At 41.7% G+C, this 26,004-nt stretch overlaps 1 protein-coding gene across 1 annotated transcript in view; it reads left to right on the forward strand.

Annotated features, from left to right (window-relative positions):
* LOC139467976 (polycystin-1-like) overlaps nt 1–26,004 on the forward strand; it is a 62,571-nt gene that overhangs the window by 30,148 nt on the left and 6,419 nt on the right. Inside the window, exons 15-32 of the mRNA XM_071249600.1 lie at nt 4,043–4,312; nt 5,901–6,073; nt 7,728–7,896; nt 11,643–11,746; nt 11,873–11,938; nt 12,635–12,760; nt 14,630–14,749; nt 15,598–15,703; nt 16,168–16,238; nt 16,809–17,057; nt 17,485–17,869; nt 18,483–18,730; nt 20,074–20,301; nt 20,718–20,819; nt 21,219–21,334; nt 22,356–22,521; nt 23,543–23,818; nt 25,131–25,616. Of these exons, the coding sequence (XP_071105701.1) occupies nt 4,043–4,312; nt 5,901–6,073; nt 7,728–7,896; nt 11,643–11,746; nt 11,873–11,938; nt 12,635–12,760; nt 14,630–14,749; nt 15,598–15,703; nt 16,168–16,238; nt 16,809–17,057; nt 17,485–17,869; nt 18,483–18,730; nt 20,074–20,301; nt 20,718–20,819; nt 21,219–21,334; nt 22,356–22,521; nt 23,543–23,818; nt 25,131–25,616 (3,461 nt within the window). The remainder of the gene's footprint in view (nt 1–4,042; nt 4,313–5,900; nt 6,074–7,727; nt 7,897–11,642; nt 11,747–11,872; nt 11,939–12,634; nt 12,761–14,629; nt 14,750–15,597; nt 15,704–16,167; nt 16,239–16,808; nt 17,058–17,484; nt 17,870–18,482; nt 18,731–20,073; nt 20,302–20,717; nt 20,820–21,218; nt 21,335–22,355; nt 22,522–23,542; nt 23,819–25,130; nt 25,617–26,004) is intronic.

Here is a 26,004-nt window from a genome sequence, read left to right on the forward strand (position 1 = left end):
TGAGCCTCACACATGACGTTAATATGGTTATAGTCCAACATAATCCCCTTCCACGCAGATAAACTTTGCCGACGACGTTGGAGGGATTGTATCCCAGTATTGCAGAAGTCCACTAGGTTAAAATACTGACGTCATAGTTCGAGTCGAAATAGGTTGCAGCAAGAGCTTGCTTCGTGTTTGGAAACAAGTCTGACGGAGCCAGATGAGGAGGATACGATTGGTGCTGAAGGAGTTCCAACTCGTGGATTCTAGTCATGGCATTGACTGATTTGTGCACTGGTGCATTTTCCTCATGTATGAACACACCTTGTCTCAGCTTCACATGACGCTCACCCATTCACCGCTAGGTTATCACCATATCATGGATTCTCTGGATCTTGTCTGTGTTGCTGGCCTTTCTAGGACGGGGGACGTCTTCAAGGCTCCCTCTACCACGCCTTAACTGTGCTGCCCAACTCTTTAAAGTGGCATAGGAAGGGAAATTATTCCTCAATATTGTGCTCATTTCGTCACGAATGGCTTTTTGTGTCAAGCCTTGTGACAGATACTCGATCACTTCTCCATCCTCAAGTTTGTCTTTATTCAACAGTTACTGAACCCTGCATTTTTTACTTACTCGTCACAGCGAAACAACCGATCAATTGACTCAAGTTTTTTTTCTGGATATACCTAAATGACATGTTATGTCCACAACTACAAAAATCCCTTTACGCAATTCCTTCTATGTGAGGTTCAGGACTAAGCAATCAACCCTCGTTTCACATATTTCATGTTTAATCACGGCCCTGATAGACACTGGACTTAATGTATAGTATAGTTCCGATAGGACATCACCTTGTTCTCATGACACACCTTCTCTAGTGCAACGTACAACGTTTCTCTGTATGATGATGTCAGGTTGTCTTGTCCATGTCTAATTGTTCCCTGTATAAATCCAGTCTGTTTGTCCTTCCGTCTGTCTGTATGTGTAATCTCTGTGTAATAATAATAATAATAGTAATAATGAGTACTTATATTGCGCTTGCCTCCATACTCTCGGGACCCGTGAAGATCCGGGGGAGAATAGGTCTTCAGCAACCCATGCTTGCCGTAAAAGGCGACTATGCTTGTAGTGAGAGGCGACTAACGGGATCGGGTGGTCAGGCTCGCTGACTTGGTTGATGCATGTCTTTGTATATCAATTGCGTGGATCGATGCTCATGATGTCAATCACTGGATTGTCTGGTCCAGACTCGATTATTTACAGACCGCCGTCATTAAGCTGGACTATTGCTGAATTTGGAGTTAAACAACACACACACAACTCCATGCCCTCGGTGCATGCTCAATAAGAATCAATTTATATAGAAACGTGGCGCAGAATACCTCATACTGTTCATATGCGTCACGGAAAATATGTGTTTTACTTGTGCTTTTGAAGATTCAAATGTTTTGGAATGTCTGATATCAATAGGGTAATTATTCCTTGGGTCAGCTGTAACATGTACTATCTTCTCTGACTGCACGTCCATGTAGTAACTGACACATGTGTTGGAAAACTTACGAATGTATACACGTCCACAACCTCGATATTTTAAAACTATTTTACTCTATATGGGACATTCTTGTATCACAATTATGAAAATTTCGCATGTATCACGACTCACTCACTCACTCACTCACTCACTCACTCACGCACCCGCCTTAAGATTGGTATTTTCCCGCAGCCACGCAGCCGGGGTAATATCTGTATGAATCAGCGATGAACTGGCGAATTATGAAACCGATCGCATCCATTGACTGGTAACCGTCTTGTAAGATTACATTTGGACATACTCTATCTTATACCAGGCCGTGCATATGTCTTGTAACTCCTGCCTATGCGTTCCAATATCGTAGAACGGCATGCGTATACATGATATATACAAATGCATGCAGACACAAACCACGCTTCAACAACGTGCACATGGACCATCCCGTACCAAAGCGGACATGCATTATCGCGAAATATAAGAAAGCAACGCGATAAATCGCAAAGGGACAATGGAGAACGAACCGTGGTTTATTTCACGATAAAACATTATTCTACCACGATGTCATTTCTGGAGACGCGCTCGCAACTTGATGACGTCGTAAATTGGACGAAGTTATTTTTGAAAGCGAAGTGCCTAGTGAGTTGTTCCCCATAAATGTAGCTGGGCAACGTAGATAAACGCAATGACCGGAAGATCCACAGGAGAGATATGACTGTCGGTATCGGAAGAAAAGGTTCAGGTAATCGAAGTTAACATCGTGAGAATATCCTGGAAATACCGAACGTAACCCCTATGTTCCGTCTAGCACCAACGCGGACACGTTCTATCCAATAACAACGTAGACCTGTTCTATCCAATACCTCGCGGACATGTCCTATCTAGCAACAACGCGGACACGTTCTATCCAATAACACCGTAGACCTGTTCTATCCAATACCTTTCGGACATGTCCTATCTAGCACCAACGCGGACACGTTCTATCCAATAACACCGTAGACCTGTTCTATCCAATACCTCGAGGACATGTCCTATCTAGCAACAAAGCGGACACGTTCTATCCAATAACACCGTAGACCTGTTCTATCCAATACCTCGCGGACATGTTCTATCTAGTAAGGACGCGGACATGTTCCATCCAATAACACCGTAGACCTGTTCTATCCAATACCTCGCGGACATGTTCTATCTAGTAAGGACGCGGACATGTTCTATCCAATAACACCGTAGACCTGTTCTATCCAATACCTCGCGGACATGGTCTATCTAGTAACGACGCGGACATGTTCTATTCAATAACACCGTAGACCTGTTCTATCCAATACCTCGCGGACATGGTCTATCTAGCAACAACGCGGACACGTTCTATCCAATAACACCGTAGACCTGTTCTATCCAATACCTCGCGGACATGTCCTATCTAGCAACAACGCGGACACGTTCTATCCAATAACACCGTAGACCTGTTCTATCCAATACCTCGCGGACATGTCCTATCTAGCAACAACGCGGACACGTTCTATCCAATAACACCGTAGACCTGTTCTATCCAATACCTCGCGGACATGTTCTATCTAGTAACGACGCGGACAAGTTCTATTCCGTGACAACGCAGACCTGCACTGTCCTGTAAAAACTGCAGCTGTCCTGTCCCGTGTCAACGTCACAACACCTACATGTCCTGGTACTTTACAACGTGGACATGCACAATAGCATTCACTGCATGATCCTCTTCACAAAGCACATTCGCCTACACGTTAAGTCAGGTTCAAGTCCCAGGATTGTTTCCTTCCTCTTGTATGTTTCCTCGATTAATGTAACAGTTAAAAGTTTGTATATGTCTTTGCTCATACTATACAATGATTAACTTTATGAACTATACAAGTATTATTTTAATCGAGCATCCGATATATTCAGATTTACAAGGGATAATACGTAAGTTCATCTCTTAATTTGAAACGCAGCTAAACATGAGCCAGATCATGTGTTAAAGTACTCGCATGACAACGCGTTTCCAAGCATTCAGTCACAATCAGGCCACCTGGAATAATGTATTGCTCAACATTTCCTGAGGACTAATTAAAACAGTCGTCTATAGTGAAAGGTGTGGTCCTTAGCAAATGATGAGTAGCATAGTATTACTAGCATCCAAGATTAGAACTGTCCTTTCACGTATGTACAGTAAACTACGGTTATAACGAACACGCTTATAACGAACTAACGGATATAACGAACTGACTTTTTAGTCCCGACTATTTGCTGTAGTTATACTGTATATGTGTTTATAACGTATTACGGTTATAACGAACTAAAACTAGTAGTCCCTTTGAGTTCGTTATAACCGTACTTTACTGTATTATCAAAACGGGTTCGTTCTGGTATATCAACGTAACCATTAAAATATGTAAGTGGTATACGTCTATCCGAAATAGCTGCAGCGTGTTAATATGGGAACTTCTCATTTGAGCTGTAGGCGAGAGCATCCCATCAACAAATAAATTATAGATAATACGAAGCTGGTTACTTTATAGGAATGAAGTCAGAAACAATCGCCATCAAACCAACCATGTACGACCTTCACCCTGTTGTCACCAAGTACCGGTTCTCGGTCAAGTGTCAAAAACCCGGTGGTGATTTTGGCCAAGCTGCGCTCAACATCCAACTGAATCGACCCCCTCAACCCGGAACTTGTGTCATCACCCCCAAGGCCAGCACCCTCACCTGGGAAGGGACTGGGGCGTTCAACGTCAAGTGCTCGGGGTGGCAGGATGACAACGGAATTGCCGGGTTTACATTCTACAGTAATACAACTTTGATTTAACCTTTTTTCTTTAAAATGAAAGTTTACATCGTTGAATTTAACTTAGGGGCAAGAGAAACTTTAACTCGCAGTTGATTATATTATTTATATTTTATGTTTGATTTTCAGTTGAAAATATCTGAAGTTACCAAAAAAATGAACTGTACTGGCGTTTCGTCGGCACTGAAAGAATACTTTTACATGGTTTTATCTTTTAAGATATAATTGGATTTAATCATTTTAAAACTTAAAAGAACATTTCGCATATCATACATCTGCGGTTGGTTATCTTGCACATATTATTTTGAAAATCAATGAAACTTGCTATTTTTGGCACAAATTTACATTTCGAACATGGTAGGGGTCGTGTGGTTGCAATTCATGTCTTACCCCAGTCTTCATTGAACCATTTTATTTTTTACTAACTGATGCAGAAATGAATGATGGTTAAAAAGACATGAACAAATTCATCAACATTTCTTTTAATTTTAAAATACATTAAAAAAACTTGGTATACTTTCTTTTGCCCCTGGTATATAAACACGGATATATTGTGTAAAGAATTATTGTGAACAGGGACGCAGGGATATTAATTATCTATTTTCATAGAACTGTCGACGTATATATTTAGTTCTTACATAATCATATTTATGAGTGACTTAGAGAAATTGACATCATCCTCAATTGTATTTTAGGTAAATTCCATTTTTTAGGATGTATTCCTGTGTCTCTCAAAATTCAATAACCAAATTAAACTCAGTCAATGAATCTGTGCCACCTCGTCGACATTGTGCCAGCGCTAATCTATGAAAAAATATCAAATTTGTATCAACAATATAAATATCCTTATTATGAGATTTTAAGAGCTTTTAGTATTGTCTTATTATAGTATTGTCTCTACCAGCATACTTAGGTGCACACTGATTTTTCAACATAATCATATCAACATTCATTTACCAGACATTGCACGTTGTACGCTTGGTTGTTACGGCCGCGCTATTCGTCTACCACCATTATATTGAAACATCGCCTTGGTAGCGTATGACTTGGCGTCTTAAGAGCCTTTAACCACTACATAAAAAAACATCGTCAACGCCAGAAAACAACCAGTCTCGATTATCCGCGGAAACAGATTCTTTTGGGCGTAAGAAATTAAATATACTGATTTACATGCAAATATCAGAGATTGGTGTCCGCTCATAGCTAAATGCATGGCGTCTCAATATCCTATGGGCACAATGATTGCTTTAAATGCCACGTTATCGATCACGTGTTTGCCTATCACATGTCTTTTCCTCTATTGGTGGCTATATTATGTTGGTGATATGGGATGCATGTATTTAGAGGAAGCCATCAAGCGATACCCAAAGGCTGGAGTATCAAAAGTAACACTTTACCTAAATTCGTGAGACTGGAATTCCCTGTCCTCACAAAGCTCGCGTGATTGATACCACGTTGGACTTAAGTGCAGAAAACCGAACAGAATTCAGTAATGCTACAATAGCACCATGTAAGCCTCGTTGAGGGATTGAGCAGCTCTTGAAATGAACGCTCGATGCCAACCTTTAACTCACTTACTTCCACTCCAGGCAAGCACAAGAACAACGAACTCGCCCAACAGATAACGACGTACCGTGAGGCTAGTGACGTCACAATCGACCCTCCATTGGGGGCGGACTATGACGACTTTAAGGAAGAGGTGTGGGTGGACGTGAAAGACTCCCTGGGCGCCGCATACAGCTTCTTCATCGACAACGTGACGGTTAGTATCGACATGACCAACGACTTGTACCTTAGAGAAGTACTTTTCAGAAAAGGAAACCTAGAATTATTAAGTTCAAACTGAACTGATTTCAGATCGTAGATCTTTTGCAATATATTTCTTTGAACCTCTTTGGAAACTATCCTACTTAGGCCTTGACTTAAACTAGGTGGATAATCTCGCACATGTAAAGGTGACGTAAGGTGAAATTGGAGGTAACGTCAAGATTATAGCACGAAAATAGCGATGTGCATGCACGTGTGTGTGTGTAGCTTCTAGTCCGGACTAATGCCGGTCTTATAGCTCTAGATCACTGAAATGTCATGCCGCAGTTTGGATACCACACTACCGCCTCCGTGGTCTAGTGGTAGAGCGTCCGCCCGGAAGAGCGGAAGTTCCGGGGTTCGATCCCCGACCGTGTCATACCAAAAGACGTTAAAAGATGGTACTTGTTGTTACCCTGTCTGGCGATCGGCATTAAGGGGCTAAAACAAGGATTGGTCGGCTCGGAGTCAGTATACTGTGTCTGAGTGGGGTATTCATGTTAAACTGCGGCATGGTATCTCAGTGAGCTAGCACTATAAATCGGCATCAGTCCGGACTAGTACAAGCAGCCACATAAACACACATACGTGCATGCACGTCGCTATATAAGTGAAATAATCTTGGACGCGACGTTTAAACCCCATTACACCTCAGCACCTTGGATACCACACTGAGACAAAGTACACTCACTACAAGTCGGCCAGTCCTTGTCTGATCCTCTTAATGCCGAACGCCAGGCAGGGTAACAACAAGTACCATCTGTTAACGTCTTTTGGTATGACCCCGCTGGGATCGAACCATCGCCCTTCCGCTCTCCACTCATCCACTCGACCACGGATGCGATCCCAATGGCATTTAACAGAGAGATAGGCCAATGGGCAAGTTTGGTTGGCGTTATGAAATGCCCACTCTGTCTGATAACTCACATATTATGATGCAGATCAAGCTGGCAGGAAATGAGAACCCTGAGTATATACATGCTGTGGACCAGTTTTACACATCTTCCGAGGCAAGAGAGTTAACTGACTTTAAAAGTCCAGTTTCCACCCTTGCCGAACTAGGCTGAAATTCCTGGGCTCGATCGTAGCGCCACCAGTGGCTATTACGAGTAATGTCCTTTCTATGCCTCTCCTATTGACCAATCAGATTCAACCTCTCGTATCACTTGCATTTGCTTCAAACAAAACGGTGGCGCCCAGTCAAGACGATCTGATCGATAATCAAGATCTATATTGTGATCAAACGAGTCTTACATCGCGAAGTGCATCAAATCACGTGAGCACCTTGATTAAAAACATGAAAAGATATAGAAAATATCTGTTGACAACGAGTTAGCGGTGCACATGCAAATCCTGCAGTCGACCGAAATCTGCATGACTTTTTACGAACCGGATTTCGATTTCGGTGCGCGATTTTGATTGGACTATGCATAGACTCGTTAGCCCAGCCAAAATGTTACTCCATAATACCAGCCTAGTTCGGCAAGGGTGGAAACTGGACTTTTATAGTCAGTTAACTCACTTGCCTCGTGAAGATGGTTTTACAATGCTCAGACATCCTTGGTCGTTAACCTCGTCTCTGTTTAACATTGATGTTCTCTGTCCATTAGGTCACCCCAGCCAGTGTAGATCAGATACGAGCGTGGACTTCAAACGAGAAGTTGTTTTCTCAGACGGCCATTGACAAACTGGCTGCAAGCGGGGAGCAGAAAGCGGTAACGGAGAAAATGACCCAAATTGCTACACTACTGAACACCGAGAGTAAGATGAGCGAGATAGGTATGCATGACGCCGCTTTGCCTGGTGTTCGTCGGATGGAGTTTCTTGTCATTTAATCAAAGTTTTTTTCAGCACAGGCGAATTAGGATTACACAGTTATTCGATGTTCATGATCAGACACCCTCAGGGGTTAAGATCCAAGATAGCACACCACCAGTGTGTGTATAAATGGGCCAATGAAAATGTTTCTTCTACAATGGTGACTTTTCCCATAGAAAAACGAAAGGTGCAGGAGGAATAAGATATATGTGTGTTATATTTATTCCATTCGAAAATGGGGCGGTCGGGTAGCCTAGTGGTTAAAGCGTTGGCTCGTCACGCCAAAGACCCGGGTTCGATTCCCGACATGGGTACAATGTGTGAAGCCCATTGCTGGTGACCCCCGCCGTGATATTGCTGGAATATTGCTAAAAGCGGCGTAAAACCATACTCACTCACTCACTCCATTCGAAAATAGCCTGACATGGTCGAGATTATGGGGGTTTAAATGTTTTCTTTGAAAAACAGTATTTAGCAGTCTCTCAGTAATAACGTGGTTTCCATAAACAATTAAGTGCCATCAAATTGAAGATAATCACTGGTTTATATGAAGTGTAGCGTGTCAAATGTAGGCTCGTGTCATAAAATACGGAAAACCTGTGGTGCACATCCAGAAAAAAAGGTTGGTGGTCGGGGCTCAAGATTAGTGTCAATCGTAGACTCGAAACACAGAGGTGTCTGAGGGTCCTTCTCGAATTGAATAGAGGGTGTAGGAGTAAATTCGAAATGTTGTTAGGCTGAATATCTTCAGGTAAACGCTCAAGGTAGTTATTAATCTCAGATCACCGAAAGACGTGCATATAAATCAAATGAACACAACGTCTTTTAAGACCTAAAGCCCAACACAACATCTGTAATCCAAGACAGAGGGCGGTCGGGTAGCCTAGTGGTTAAAGCGTTCGCTCGTCACGCCGAAGACCCGGGTTCGATTCCCGACATGGGTACAATGTGTGAAGCCCATTTCTGGTGACCCCCGCCGTGATACTACTGGGATATTGCTAAAAGCGGCGTAAAACCATACTCACTCAATCCAAGAAAGACAAAGTGTTCCCTGTGTAAAAAGCCAGTTGGAGACATGAATTTTAATGTGATTTTATTCAGTTTCTGTTCATCAACAACACCTGCAACGTGGAATACCGAGCTAAGTGTTTGGCTTGGCGTGGATCTATGGCACAGCAGAACATTGCGCGTGTAATTGATGTGTTCCATTCGTCGCCACTCGTGTCATACAGGGACATGCTCGCGCCACTGTCGTGGACATTTTATTGACTGGGTTCCGTCTTACCCCAAACGTGCAAAACGAAACATGTCACTTGCTGAACTACTATCTGGACTGCTATGTAATCTCATTACCATAATCTCATGGTTGTTGTTCTGAAGTCTTGTTAGGGCTTTTGAAATTATTCTGCATTGTCAAATTCTTGTAGGGGACACATGGTGTGATGTGAGATTGCCAAATGTACCTTAAACTAAATTTACAAGACGGGTTATTTGATCAGAGAAATATTAATTCTGTTCCGATATATTTGTCGTATTTTCGCACACAACATCTGCAGAGAAAGAAGTATTTTTGCAGGTTACGGAAATGGGCGAGTGGTTGCGAATGGGGCTGCTCATTGTATTAATGAACATTTCGCTGAGAAAGATGTGTACACACAGGAATGTCATTGGTTCTCTATAAATATGTTACTTGTAGAACGCCTTCATATAGTAAATGTAGAAATGTTCATATATCTGTCAGCCATGACACGTTACAGAGGACGGTCATTTGCATACATTCGTGCAAGAAAATATTGATATTTTATAATATAAGTTTTATCTATTCATCAACGTGGTAACAGTCGTAATATTTTGGTTATTAATCATTGTACGAACCAAACTTTATCAAATTCCTAACTGTAACTGAAAACGTAAAATATGTCGTAATACATACATGTTTCAGATGGTTTTTTTTGTTTTCATGAGTGGATCGAAAATGACCGTTTTCTGATAACCAAAGTGGTAATACTAGTGTATGATTTGTATAATATGTTTATAGATTCGTTAATATATTGTGTATGTTCATATATCGTTATTATACTTTACTAATATGCATGTTGTGTTAGATGTTAAATATACACTAACAATTATCATAACCTACCCTTGAACTATATTTAAGGCTAATGTTTAAACACAGTCCAATTACACCAGGTATTTTGTCACACGCTGTGCTATGGGTGAAAATGTTTAAGGTATAAAAGCCTTGCAAACGTGAAAATTCCTGTAGGACGTTTCATCTATAGATTTGTGGTTATGGTGGTATTTCTGATGTGAAGTCTGGATTAAGAATTGCTGTTTATCATCATTAAACACGCCATTCCTAATAAGTTTTATAAAGTCGCAGATGGACAAACTCGAACAAAATGCAGTTCAAAACAGCGTACTGCTTTCCGGTCCTTAAATACGTAATAATATGTACACTTATATACCCCAACATTCACACAGTGATGTATGCTCTGCGCGCTTGTTGGGAGAGATCGAGTCAAGAAACAGTTTATGGGAAAACCTGTATGAAATGGAGTGTTTTAACTGTCTCTTCAAAGATGATGAGTTTGGGGATTGTTTTATTTCAAGTGGTAGATCATTCCAAAATGAAGCTGCTGCATATTTGAAGGGTTTTTTTCATAAGTCGTTACAGCTTTTGTTGTTGAGATGAGATTTTGTCATTGGGTCGTAGCGAACCTGTTGGTTGCAAAGAGGTATAGCTCATTGTTATAGCGTAGGTAGGCAGGGGAGAGTAGCTTGAAGTTTTCTGTGATGATTTGGGCAAGAAACGGGGTCGTTTTAGAACTGGAATGAAATGGTCAAACTTTCTGGTTTGGGTAATTATTCTGGTTGTATTCTGTATCTGATCGTTGTGTCTGATCTTTGCTAATGTTGCTAAGGAGGCCGTTACAGTAGTCCAATCTAGATGTAAATACTTCTATCGACTCAGAGGGCGATGGGGTGGCCTAGTGGTAAAAGCGATCGCTCGTCAGACCGAATGCCCGGCTCCGATTCCGCACATGATGCAATGTGTGAATAAATAAAAGGAACTCGAACTCTTTCCATAATCTCCGAAATCTCAGCTAAAAGCAGAGTCCATTGCATGATTTGGAGCATATAAGCATGTCCATTGCTGGTGTCCTCACAGTGGGTGTAAAACTATACTCACACTACCTGGTATGTGTGTGTATGTGTGTGTCTGTGTATGTGGGTGTGTGCATGTGTGTGTCTGTATTGGTTTTGGACTTATTACTCACCCATGTCAGTGTTTATGTAACCATGTTAACACAACTTAACACAACTTAACACAACCCCCTGCATGATCACGCGAATGCAGTGTCCGCAACCCGCTCCACTAACACGTCACTAACAGAGGAAACACTTAATAAAATATTAGGCATATATTCAAGGAAGTATCAATATTGCAGTTAATAACACTTTATAGATTTATTGTATGATGCAAAACTGTATAAATTAATCTAGAATTTAAGTATTATCTTGTTAATTTCAGCGAAAGTCTCACACATGTCAATCAAGAGTATCATATATTGTAGGTCTTCGTCATATAAAGTTTAACATTAATAATAAGAGTATATGGCCAAATTCAAATTTAATTTCTCACTTACAAGGCTGTACCGGTTTATTAGATAGTAAACGGTAATGTGTATTGTATGGTTTTACAGAGTACCAACGTGTACCAGGAATCGGCCCCAACAACGAATACACCTCCTTCCTCGCCCCCGGCGACAACACCGTTGCCAACGGAATGGATGATGCAACAGCTAGCGTAAGCTGTTTCTGCAGATAATACTGTAAATCTACAATGAGTTGTTCATTTTAAATGATTTATTTTTTAAAAATAACAAATGAAGTCTATCATCCGTTTTCACATATATCTTTGATGTATTTTTAGGCCAACTTGGCTGATCAGGCAGCTCGTATTGAGAAATACAACATCGAGAGAGACAACAATGCTGCAGTAAGTGTTGTATCTGACATCGGAGATGATATTTATGTTTACTCTGATACACACTTAAGGAAGGGAGTTGCGTCCCTTCTCGTACCAGGATCCGCTGATTGTGGTTTGAATTCTAAAATCGTTTCAAATAAGGTTCTTAATAACACACCACATCCATGCTCGTTTGTTTTTCATTGGCAATTAATGCGTCAGTAGCAACTGCGTCATTTTAAGGGTTCTTCCCACATTAATCGTACATGCCATGATGTTACTGAAACACTGCTCAAAGCGCCGTAAAACAACACGTACTCACCCACTTTACATGTAACCCGAGGTCGGGGAGTTTTTCAAATTTCAAATTAATTTGGAGGGGGAGGGGGGGGTGATATATAAAATAACTATATATCATGACTATATACAGGAACAACTGTTGACTGAACAAACAAACTGATCTTTAAACATTTGCAATGTTGATAATCATCACCATAATATTCACTTATTGTTCTGATACTATTAAGCGTCGTAAAACTCATTTAACACGACACATTTCTTAAGCCGACGGAGTTTCATTTAAATGATCACGATAGAAAATCCGTCTGCCTCGAGGTCCTGCTAATTCGATATATTAGATAGTCCCCTAAACTTCGTGTTGATGAGGTTTTACTGTATGTGTAACAGTGTATCTGGAGATCGACGTTACTGTGTAACATGTTACAGATCCGAGACCAGATCGCAGACATCTGCGCCAACATGACGACTCCGGATCCGGCGGCCATGCAACAAGTCCTCACGTGTCTTCATACTGTTTCCTCGGAGGCTAATGAGTGTACCAGACACTGTCAGGTAAGTTTAGCCTAGAGGTTAAAGCGTGGGCTGTCGCTCCGAAAATCCAGGTCCGATTCTGTGGGTGCTTAACCCATGCTTGAAGAGTCTGGTTGATGATCCTTAAAAGTAAATTTAAATATAAAACGTCAAGAAACATAATCAGTCTCGTTTATCTTCCGAAACATACTCCATTGTTAAAGGCAAAATAAAGTACGCTAAAGAGTTATTTGTCACATACTTAGGTGCTGTGGAGTATATTAATACAATTGTTCATTTAGAGCCTCCTCCTCATGTCGAAAACCAGGATTCGATTCTTAACATAGGTACAATGCGTGAAGCCACACACATTGCTGGAATACTGTTAAAATCCACGCCAACGTTCAAACCACACGCACTCTTGAATGTCGAGCAGCAATTAAGATGTTCAATTGTAGAAATGATTATGATTAGAATATGTAAAATAAGACGCTTTGTCTCTGTTGTATGAGTGAGTGAGTATGACTTTAAGCCGCTTTTTAGCAATATTCAAGCAATATCACGGCGGGGGACACCAGAAATGGGCTTCACACATTGTACCCATGTTGGGAATCGAACCCGGGTCTTCGGCGTGACGAGCGAACGCTTTAACCACTAGGCTACCCGACCGCCCCTGTTGTATGAATTAAGCTAGCTTATAACCTTTAAGCACCGAAGCTTGATATCAGTTTTTGCGAGCTAAAATTAAAAATTCGATACATGTTATTACAATGGTTGAATGTTCAATAAATACCAGCTCATGTTGGTTTGCCCTCATCCAGCTATTGCGCAGAATAACACGTATATACCACCATTATTCATAAGCATCAAATTAAAAATATATGATTTTGTTAATCAGAGATGATAAATAATGTTCAAAGATGTTGTTTGCTATTGATCGGAGCAAGAAACTTTATCTCCATGTGATGAGGCTCTTCTGTCTTCATTAACACGCGGGGGTACGGGTGACCCAGTCGTCTAAGGCGCAGTGATTCACCGTGCAGAGTTGCGTCCCTTGGACACGCCAGAAACCTATGATTGTGGGTTCGAATCCCGGTTCGTCCCGATTTTGTTTCTAGGTTTGTCGGCACCATGCCCGTGCTCTTGGGTTTCACAGAAGTGGTAAACGTCTGAGATATAACTGGAATACGGTTAAAGCGGCGTTAAACCCAACTCTTTCACTCACTCATTAACACGCAGTTTGTAAGGTTAAGCATATTTAGATTTGAGTCATGTGCAAGAGTCCGAGGTTATCGCGCAGGTGGGAAGGGAGAGAATCGAGAATCAGATATTTGTGTTACGTTACATATTATTTGTAGGAATTATCGCCCCTGTTCCCTACAGGTGCAACTAATCTATATGTTATACGCACGGTAGTGAGATGTGCTACCTTGAGTGTCCTTATGAAGTCAATGTTATTTGTATTCTTGTTGAAAACAATGTTTCTAATCCCAGTTCGCACTGGTTATGTTTCTAGGTTTGTCAGCACCATACTCGTGAATTTCACAAAAGTGGTAAACGTCTAAAACCCGCATCACTTCTGACGTTTCTCCCACATCAAGTTGGCATGCCGTGGTATTACTGAAATACTGTTCAGATCGGCGTTAAACCAAATTTACTCTCACTGAAAGAATGACATTGTATATGTATGAAGGTCAAATACAGCAAAGTAGAACTTACTGGGGTAGTGTCCTTTTTATGCATGTCCCTCACCTTTAATGCATTGATATTTGGTTGAGTTTTTCTACGTAAATCAACCAGGCCCTGTTTATCGCAGGACGTATTATAGTTCTACGGTGTTTAGAGGTGTGAAGCTTGTGTTGGATTTACCTATGTTTGAATGTTTTCAACGTTGTGCATTGCTGTTCCCAGCTCGTGACCCTTTCTAAGACGGAAGAGATAGCGAAGGAACTGGAAAGTATGACCGCCTCAGCGGAAGTCATCAAGGCAGTTGGCATTGCACTCCTAACAACGACGTTAGATGCCGTCACGGTAGGCGTAGCAAATAAACATGCTTATCTACGTATTGTTCGACGCTCTCAAAGTATTATCGATTTATTTCCGACGTTGCAAGTGTTACCTAACTATATGAACACAAGTTATTAAAAGAGAGTAAGGCCGGTCAGATCGCAGTTCCAGTTCATTCTTTTCATGAGTTGTGTGATTCAAATCACTGCAGTTAATAAGGATGATGACAGGGAAACAGTAGGTCATGGATCATAGAGACGCCCCATTAAGAGTGCAAATAGTCTCCCTATTAAGAATGCAAATAGGCAGTATGCCACGGAGCATAGTCTCCCTATCAAGATTCTAAATAGGCAGTATGCCACGGAGCATAGTCTCCCTATTAAGATTGCAAATAGGCAGTATGCCACGGAGCATAGTCTCCCTATCAAGATTCTAAATAGGCAGTATGCCACGGAGCATAGTCTCCCTATTAAGATTGCAAATAGGCAGTATGCCACGGAGCATAGTCTCCCTATCAAGATTCTAAATAGGCAGTATGCCACGGAGCATAGTCTCCCTATTCAGATTGCAAATAGGCAGTATGCCACGGAGCATAGTCTCCCTATCAAGATTCTAATTAGGCAGTATGCCACGGAGCATAGTCTCCATATCAAGATTGCAAATAGGCAGTATGTCATGGAGCACAGTCTCCCTACCACGTCTAGGCTACGAGTGAGCATATGCAGTATGCCATGGAGCAAGTCTTTCTACAACGTCTTGACTAAGAGTGAGCATATACAGGTCATGGAGCATAGTCTTCCTTTTATCCACGCTGCAAACAGTATTGCCTGTACTCTGCAATAATATGTAAAGTGTAACTCTATTTTTTTCAGTCCATCGATGTAAACGAGGAATATCCAACACTCACTGATATTTCTAATGCAAAGAAATCTGACAAGTACCCTATCTATGACACGGATCTCGAGTCCTCCGATCCAAGTAAGATTTACAAATTATTTACCATAACTATTTTCTGTTTATATCACATATTGAATTCATAATTGCACATTAATCGGAATAGTCAGTCTAGTGGTTAAAACGTTCACTCGACAAACCGAACAGACCCTGGTTACAGTGTATGAATCTCATTTTTGTATCCCGAACTGTGATATGGCTGGAATATGGCTAAAGGCTGCTTTAAAACCTAAAACACTCACATTCAACAACCACCCCGGCAGCGAATCCAGGATTTTTAATGAAGGGTGATGGGTTGGGGTTGATGCACACTGGCCAAATCCTAATGTGAATAAAACGACACGAGGGCTGAGGCCCGAAAACGGGGCATTGTATCCCTGAAGGCACACCCTGCTAGAGTGCAGATCATTCATATCAATCGGGGGTTTTCACTTTAACCAACGTAAGTCAGAAAACGACACAGCATTGATTGCTGTTCCTCTATGCAGGTGTCATTGGTTCTGCCGACCCATTCAAGCAACACGCCAAGAACGTGCACGCAGTGGAACAGGAGGAGGTGGTAAGTGGCACCTTGTCTCACACATATGTATTCACCTTGTCTCACCTTGTACTCACTTACACACATACACCACACACACCACACACACACACACACACACACACACACACACACACATATATATATATATATATATATATATATATATATATATATATATATATATAATGATTTCCCGTCAACTTACTTCCATTCGCCATGTGTGCGGATGGTACACAAACACCTTTTTTATCTCGTCAGTTCGTAATGTAATAAAAATATATTTCAAATCACTGCAGCATGCATGTCTATTTTTAATTGATCAGACGTAATATCTAGAAACTGCAGTCATTAAATAAAACAGTTAGAAGTCTGAAAATGGCCCATTCCTGGTGTCCCCCACCGTGATATTGCTGGGATGTTTTCACCCATTAGGTCCCTTAACTCACGGCTGGTTACATATGTTGTCTGTATATGTAACAGATGAATCTGTGAGGCAGAATACTAGTGTAACCATAGGTATGGAAACAACGTCATCCAACGTTACGTCTACAGTAAAATATATCTAACGTGTTGTTTTGGACCTTGCAGCAATCAGGCAACTCTGGCAACGTAAAACAGATCCGCGATGTCGTAATGAAGAAAATGGCGCAGACTCTCACCCCCGGGGAGCGACTAGACTTCAGTACCCCCGCCGTCGTCGGCACCATCAGCCATGTTGACGTTGGCGAAACCGGAGGCGCCATTATCGACATGCCGCTCACAAGAACATCTCTAGCCTTACCAGCTTCCAACATCTTCGGGAACCTTCTCGGAGAGAACGACACTGCTGTCGTATCGGTGAGACATGGAATCTTCAACATAAGGACGACAAAAAAACTCAGACTCATAGTTTTAATTGAAAAAATATCTTGTTTTGTAGCTGTAGCTGAAAACATATCTAATCTTGATAAAAGAACCCAGGCCCCATATGTGTTGTTTTTAATTGCGAGCTCAAACATTTTTGTTTCGTCCGGTAAAAAACAAATTTTATCAGTTTTATTGTTACGATTTTCCGAAACTTAACGAAAAAGTTTTCTTTCCTTTCATTAACTATGCTACTTTGGTTCTCTTCTGGCGAAAATAGTTCTGATGGCCTAGCTATTAAGGAAGATATAATTCCAAATGGCCAATCATATTTTTGTACACATAATGAGTTTGGATGCTACGGTAAAGGCATAGTTATAATAGTTATAATACAGCTTCATTTATGACATCATATTTGCAGGCAATGGCTACCAAGAGAGACATCAACACATACGCCGACTCTACATCCAGTCTTGGACCAGACACACAGTACCTGACCGTGGAGTTTTTGTCACAGAACGGATCCGTGATCCCTGTTCAGAACACTCCCGAACCTATCAAGATCATCATTGCACATTCCTCTAGTGGCCCTATTAACTACACGGAGTCCGAACTACACATTGCAAATTGGAACAACCTCTACTACACGAAGGTGAACCTCACCGGCGACGACTCTTCCATCCACGTGGACGTGCAGGACCTTGCCGATCCCGACATCCAAGTTCTCCTCGTTGTTAAGATGGGGGAGCTATCTAACATAGAAAAAGGAATATGTGATGACGTTGCTTTCATACCAAAGACTCTCGGTAATTTACACATCTGCTTCTGCTTTTTCGTTGTAATGTAGCATATCTAGGAATAACTAGATCTTTTCAAATACATTTGTAACAATTTATCATGGATTGATAAACAGCACGCCGTGTTAACTTGGGAACATGTTATTTGGTCTTTATTGTAAAAGTTTTTATGTACGGGGGTGTAGAGAGTTTGGTTTTCCAGTTCACTAACATTTATGGCTCAATCAAATGTTAGTACATCGTCACAGAAAATGTTCTGTGGCGTCACGAACAAGGGATGAAATCTTCAATTTCCTGTACTTAATATGTATATTCGCGTTGCGGTCCGTTCACAAAAGGTCATTTTATGTCACATTTTTCATGCCCCCAAAGGAATATAACATTATTTTTCATGACATCCCCTCATCTCCCTATAATACATGACAGGTCTCAAATTACTGTTCAAATACAAAACTTTGTCATTTGCAAAAATAGAATTTTTTCATGCCTCATTTTTCGGGCCCCAACTGCTTTGGTCGCCGCCGAGCCTTGATTCTATTATTTACAGGCCGCTTGGCATATTTCTGGTGGCGCCATAAAACAACATTCCTTCACTTACGCCTTATTTCTCTTTATCCTGCAGCACCCCCAAGAACCATGTCTTATACAATGGACAATCGAAAGGTCAAGAAGTTCACGGGCACCGTATGGCTAGGTTTCCGACCTGTCCCCAAAGGGTTTGACTCAAGCACCATCACATCCTGCGCTGACCTGAACAAACTAGACCTGAACTCCACCCACCCCGACCTCCAGCTTGGCGTCTACACCTACACCAGCGGCTGTTACTTCTTCGATGAGACCACCAAGCAGTGGTCATCAGATGGATGTTACGTAAGTGGGAAAACTTGAGCCTCGGATATTGTTTGTTTGTTTGTTTGTTTGTTTGTTGTTTAACGCCGCACTCAGCGATATTCCAGCTATATGACGGCGGTCTGTAAATTATCGGTAATAACTGTCTGCATCACGTCGATTGTCTCGCATAAACCTGCAACACGGGCACATATTTGCTTAAATACAGAAGGTAAGTGCATTCATTCACATAGATTGATTTGTTGTTTAACGCCGCACTCAGCAATTTTCCATCTATAAGACGGCGGTCTGTTAATAATCGAGTCTGGACCCGACAATCCAGTGATTAATATCATGAGCATCGATCCACGCAATTGGGATCGATGACATGCATCAACCAAGTCAGCGAGCCTGACCACCTAATCCCGTTAGTCGCCTTTTACGACAAGCATAGTCGCATTCTACGGCAAGCATCTTCACGGGTCCATTGCTATAGAAAGTGGACACATTTCAGTTAATAGGTTATGGTACACTTAACAAGACACAATTACCCATACTCCCGTCAGTACGAAATTTTATTGATCCCGTTAGTAGCCTCTTACGACAAGTATAGTCGCCTTTTACGGAAAGAATGGTTTGCTGAAGGCCTATTCTACTCCGGATCTTTACGGGATTGCATCAGATATTAAAGACATTGAAGCATCGGCGTTAAAAATAGTCTGCTTCTTGAAAAGAGGTGGCTAAAAGACGAATGACCAAAGACTCCACAAAATGCAACCTCAAGGGTAACGTTGTAGTGGCATACACTGGTGGTTAAAGCATTTAGCTGGCTCATGATCACCAAGCTGAAGATTCGGATTCGAATTTGATTCGGATTCGGATTTGATTCCCGCAACGAGTGAGGTCAGTATTCGTGTATGGTCTTGACTATTGCTAAAACCAGGGAAAGCCAAACTCATTGACCCTCGCCGCTTCACACAAACACAAAAAACTGTTCCTATTCAAACATTTAGGTTAAAGGACAAACCAAAACCATCCATCTTAATAAGAACTCGAGCTGCCCATTGGTCTGAAGGACGACAACCCGTTTGCCTTTCGAGGATGCATTGTTGTGTGTCTGAATCAAAGATTCGGCCATTAATATTTAATATGACTATCGCCCCGTTAGTAGTTTTTTTCCGTTCATTAATGTGCAACGAAGACTTGGAAAATGAAAAATATCATATTGTAGTAAGTACTTCAGTTTTGCTTCGCTAGTCGTCACGCCTTTCACATGCGATCGATGGCTCCCGTGTAGACAACTGGTAGGTTACATTAAGGTTACCCAATCATACATGTCCTCTGTGACAACACAACGCATTGTTTTATGACATAATCTTCATCAGGTTGGAGATGAAACCAACTACAACGAAACCGTCTGTTACTGCAACCACTTGACGACATTCGGAGGCGGCTGGGCTGTAGCCCCCAACACCATCGACTGGAACTTCGTCTTCGCAAACGCCGACTTCTACAAGAACCCCACCATCTACATCACAGAGATGGTGATATGCGTGCTCTATCTGCTCGCTGTCGTCTGGGCCAGGAGAAAGGACCGAAAGGATCTCGAAAGGGTAAGCACTGTTCCAGTGTGCACCGCTCAATGTTCAAAAATGTAACATTAATGAAAATTGGAACTGTTGGGGTCAATACTCAAGTTAACGTGACGTAAACGTAATTGACACTCGTCATGTAGGGGAAGCACAAGATATTGTTTTCCCGGAATTAAAATCAGATTAACTCGAAATCCACACGTGCAAGTTGTGCCCTCTGACCTCCGTCGCGCACGTGCTGGAGGCTGCTTTGTGACGTCAGAAGTTATAAAAATAACATAGACTATTTATATAAATAATGTCGTTGGTTTAGCCGTGGTAAACCGCCACGATCGCGACCTTTGTCATTAAAATCACAGGCCATGATATTACGTCAATGTTATTCCTGCGTGAACATATCTTTGAACAGCCCTGTACCAACATCCGCTCTATTTCAGCTTGGACTTACGCCTTTGAAAGACAACGATAGTCGTGACAAATACTACTACGAAGTCATTGTCGTGACGGGCATGCGCAGAAATGCTGGAACTGACTCAAAGGTACTACTCGTTCGTTTTCTCTCAGGAGACTACGTGTATACTACTCAAAATATGTTAAAGAACACCCGATTATTTCATATAAATTACTAGTTATTCTGAAAGAATCGGATGTTATTTAACTTCTTTTGCGTAGTATATGTCTATGTCTCGTCAAGACAATACTCCACGACTCCCTTTTTATCTAGCTAGGGACGTTGTAAATAGTGACTAATATGTAATTGAGACATTACATCAGTGTAATCATGTATTGCTAGACATATACACATAAACGTTGACCCACAGTTTTGATGACATGATGCAAACTCCCGGGACTGCAATTGTCCCTCTCTTCAAGTGCCAGAGACGGCCTTTCTAGCATATTCTTCAAGTGACTACAGTGTCCCATGTGGTATATTTCAGGTGTTCCTTATCTTGTCCGGTGAGAATGACGAAACCGATGTGCGCATGCTCGGTGACGACAAACGGAAGGTCTTCCGGCGAGGGAACGTTGATGCCTTCTTGATGACTGTGCCAGAGTTAGTATAGTTAAATTGAAATATACCACTCAAAAGAAGTTAAGGACCTCCTTGTTCTTTCATTTTACCATAGTTAAACGTTTAGTTCAGTTAGTTTGGGTTAACTGTGTTTTGAACAATATTTAAAACACGTCACCATGTGGGAGGAAAGCTGAATGTGACGCAAGACGTACACGTGATCACATTACCACTTTGAGTAGAGCCGAATGTGGTCTGTCACGCCATTAGTGTTTACTTACGTATAGTTCGCTCGGGTACATCAACGAGATTTCAACTCTACAGTAAACAGAGACTGTCAGTTGAAGACCTCGTGGTCTGGGAGTCACAATGGCTGCCAAGATGGGTTACCGACTTGCATAATATATATTATGGCGTTTGTCGTGTCTCATACTGTCGACCACTAGATTGTTCGCCTAGGCTTGACTACAGCGCCGTTCAACAAGCTGCAATATGCAAAAAATAATATCCATGTTGTTGTGAGATACCCCCGTGAAGATTCGAGTTAGAATTGGTCGTCAGATACACATGCTTCGTAACGCAAGACTAATGTGATCGGGTGGTCAGGCTCGGTAACTTGGTTGATGCATGTATTAGCAGATATTAACGCATAAGAAACAACGAATTATTTGTTCAATCTTAAAGAAAGTCATCGAGATATGCTCAAAAGCTGGGAGACTTTATGTAACACGTGACCTGAAAGGTTCACAATGGAGTTCCCTTTCTGCACCATTGTTATAACTTCCAGTTAAGGATTATGTCCAACAAACGCCAATGGTGCTTCAAATAGCATCCTCTTTAAGATCCGGGTTAGAATTGGCCTTCAGTAACCCATGCTTCGTAACACACGACTAATGTGATCGGGTGGTTAGGCTCGCTGCCTCGGTTGATACATGTCATCGTATCCCAATTTCGTAGATAGATGCTCAATGATGTCATCACTGGATTGTCAGGTCCGGAGTCGACCATTTATTTATTTGTTGATCTTCATATTAAGTAATGTCTTATAATGTTCCACCCCCAGGCCCCTCGGTCCCCTGAACTACGCCCGTGTGTGGCACGACAACTCCGGCAAAGGCAAGTTCGGGTCATGGTACCTCAAGTACCTCATTGTCAGAGATGTGCAGACCGAGCAGAAGTTTGTCTTCATCTGTAACAGATGGTTCGCTGTCGAGGAGGACGATGGACAGGTGTGATTTGTTAAATGAATTCAGACGTTATGTATTCCACATTCGGAAATAATTGTATTGATTTAATTGTTGCCATCAATAAGTGTACACTCCAGTAGAGTATTAATGTAATAGTTACTGAACCAGTTAAAGATGTTTCTCAAATAACGACTTTACAATAACAAGGTATAATATTCCTTATGATGTATCTGTACCTTAGTAGTAACTGAGTTCCAGTCGGACAAGGATGAGTGATATGAATGCAAAACATGTAGGTCCCAATAGGCAGTTTGGGGTATGTTCTCCCAAACGGAGAAGAGAAAAGAATTTCAATGCTCGTTGATTCATTGGTCTGAATAAAATTGTCCATCTTCCCGAGGCAAGGGAGTTAACTGGCTGTAAACGCCCACTTTCCATCCACCGGCAAGTTTCCCGCCTTGCCGAAGTGGGCTGGTATTTCTGGGCACGATCGTAGCGCCACCAGCGTCTATTACGAGTTATGTCCCTTCTATGTCCCTATGTTCTATGCCAATCTGTTTTCACTTCTCATATCACTTGCATTTGCTTCAAACAAAATGGCGGTGCCAAGTCAGTACGATCTGATCGATGATCAAGATCTATATTCAGTTTGTAATAAAACGGGTCTTACTTCGCAATGTGCATTAAATCACGAGAGCACAATGATTAAAAACATGAAAGATTTGGAACATATCTGTTGACACCAAATTGACGGTACACATGCTTTGCAAATCCTGCAATCTACACGGTATTTTACGAACTGGGTGTTGATTTCGTTAGGCGATTTTGACTGGACTATGCATAATTCCAGCCAAGTTCGGCAAGGGTGGAAACTGGACTTTTATACTGAGTTAATTCCCTTGCCTCGGGAAGATGAATATTGTCATATATACCTTTGAACATGCCGTTATGTACATGTATGTGTATTATCATCAAAGTAGTAGTGATAATACTGTTGTTGTTGTTGTTGTTGTTGTTATTATTGATTATATAATGAAGGTTTCTTTTCTCGATCACTGTGCAGGTTGACCGCGTGATCCCCGTGGCTGGACTAGCCCAGATGACGGAGTTCGGGCACCTGTTCTCGGAGAGAAGCAAGAAGAACCTTGTTGATGGTCACCTCTGGTTCTCAGTTGTCGCCCGACCCCCTCAGAGTCGCTTCACCCGTGTCCAGAGAGTGTCCTGCTGCCTGTGTCTCCTGTTTGCCACTATGCTGTCCAACGCCATGTTCTACGGCCTGGCCGACGACCAGCCGGGAACAGCCTTCACATTTGGTCCGTTTGCCCTCAGTCCCCAGCAGGTACGTGACAACTGAGTGAACTTTACAAGCATTACAGCAGCGCAACATTCAACTTAGCTGTCACATTTTCCCTTTCATGCATATTGCTGTCACACATATTGCTGTCATATATATTGGTGCAGCACATATTGCTGTCATACATATTGCTGCAGCACATCTTGCTGTCACACATATTGCTGTCATATATATTGATGCAGCACATATTGCTGTCATACATATTGCTGCAGCACATCTTGCTGTCACACATATTGCTGTCATATATATTGCTGCAGCACATATTGCTGTCATACATATTGCTGCAGCACATCTTGCTGTCACACATATTGCTGTCATATATATTGCTGCAGCACATATTGCTGTCACACATATTGCTTTCACACATATTGCTGCAGCACATCTTGCTGTCACACATATTGCTGTCATATATATTGCTGCAGCACATATTGCTGTCACACATATTGCTGTCACACATATTGCTGTCACACATATTGCTTTCACACATATTGCTGCAGCACATATTGCTGTCACACATATTGCTGTCATATATATTGCTGCAGTACATATTGCTGTCACACATATTGCTGTCACACATATTGCGGTCACACATATTGCTGTCACACATATTGCTGTCATATACATTGCTGCAGCACATATTGCTCTCATATATATTGCTGCAGCACATATTGCTCTCATATATATTGCTGCAGCACATATTGCTGTCACACATACGGCTGTAATAATATTGCTTTCGCACATATTTCTGTCACACATATTGCTGTCATACATATTGCTTTCATATATATGTTGCTGCCACATATATTACTATCACACATATTGCTGTCATAATATTGCTTTCACACATATTGCTGTCACACATATTGCTCTCATATATATTGCTGCAGCACATATTGCTCTCATATATATTGCTGCCACATATATTACTGTCACACATATTGCTGTCATATATATCGCTGCCACATATATTACTGTCACACATATTGCTGTCATACATATTGCTGTTACAGATATTCCTGTCGCAAATATTGCTGCCAGACATATTGCTCACACAAATATTGCCATCACACATATTGATGTCATACATATTGCCGTCACTCATATTTTGTCACATACATTGCTGTCACACATATCGCGCGGTCATGCATGTACATATTGCTGTCACGTATAAACCTCACAGTTGATAACAATATACTCCAGGTGTACATATATACTAGTCTACCAGATTGACATTCTTCTCCTTTCATTATGATTCATGAGACATGATTGCATGCAATATCAATATTTTTCCTTTCAGATCTACATAGGTATCATCAGCAACCTAATCGTGTTCCCGGCCAACTTCATCGTCATCACACTGTTCCGTAAGTCAAAGGCCAGAAAGATGAGGCCATCACGTCTGGAGGAAGCCCTGAAACAGATGCCAAATAGAACATCTGCTTCAATGACCGATGTGAAGCCCGAGGTAGGTGGAATCTGGTCGATGGGAGGAAGAACAAGCAGCCAGGCGAAAACTCGGCCGGAGAGCTCCTTCTCACAGTCGGAATTCAGACCTCACAGTGGGATGTCCCAGAGTTCGGAAAAGAAGAAGAAAAAGAAGAAGTTTGAGTTCCCATGGTGGTGTCGTATCGTTGGGTGGATCTTGCTTTGGACTCTCACTGGCGTGTCGGTTGCTTTTGTCACTTTCTATGGCATCATGTTCCAGGACGAGAAATGCAAGAAGTGGATTACTTCCATGCTGGTTTCCTTTTTCACATCCATCTTCGTCACTCAACCAATCAAGGTTTGTAAAAGTATAAGTATATGTATGTGAGCGAGTAACACCGATTTTAACAGTATCACAGTTACATCGCGGCTTGTCATTTTGGAAGGAGGGGCGGTCGGGTAGCCTAGTGGTTAAAGCGTTCGCTCGTCACGCCAAAGACCCGGGTTCGATTCCCGACATGGGTACAATGTGTGAAGCATATTTCTGGTGTCCCCCGCCGTGATATTGCTGGAATATTGCTAATAGCGGCGTAAAACCATACTCATTCACTTATTTGTGGGAGGTCTTTTATGCAGTGGGCGTTCAACACAATCGGGATCAGCATGTGGATAGCATGGTGGTAACAAACCAAGAATACAAATTTGGGATTCGAATAAGGTGTAAATAATGTTTGTTTTATAAATCA

Source organism: Haliotis cracherodii, unplaced genomic scaffold, assembly GCF_022045235.1.
Source record: "Haliotis cracherodii isolate W230 unplaced genomic scaffold, xgHalCrac1.p SCAF_2, whole genome shotgun sequence".
Lineage (NCBI taxonomy): Eukaryota > Metazoa > Mollusca > Gastropoda > Lepetellida > Haliotidae > Haliotis > Haliotis cracherodii.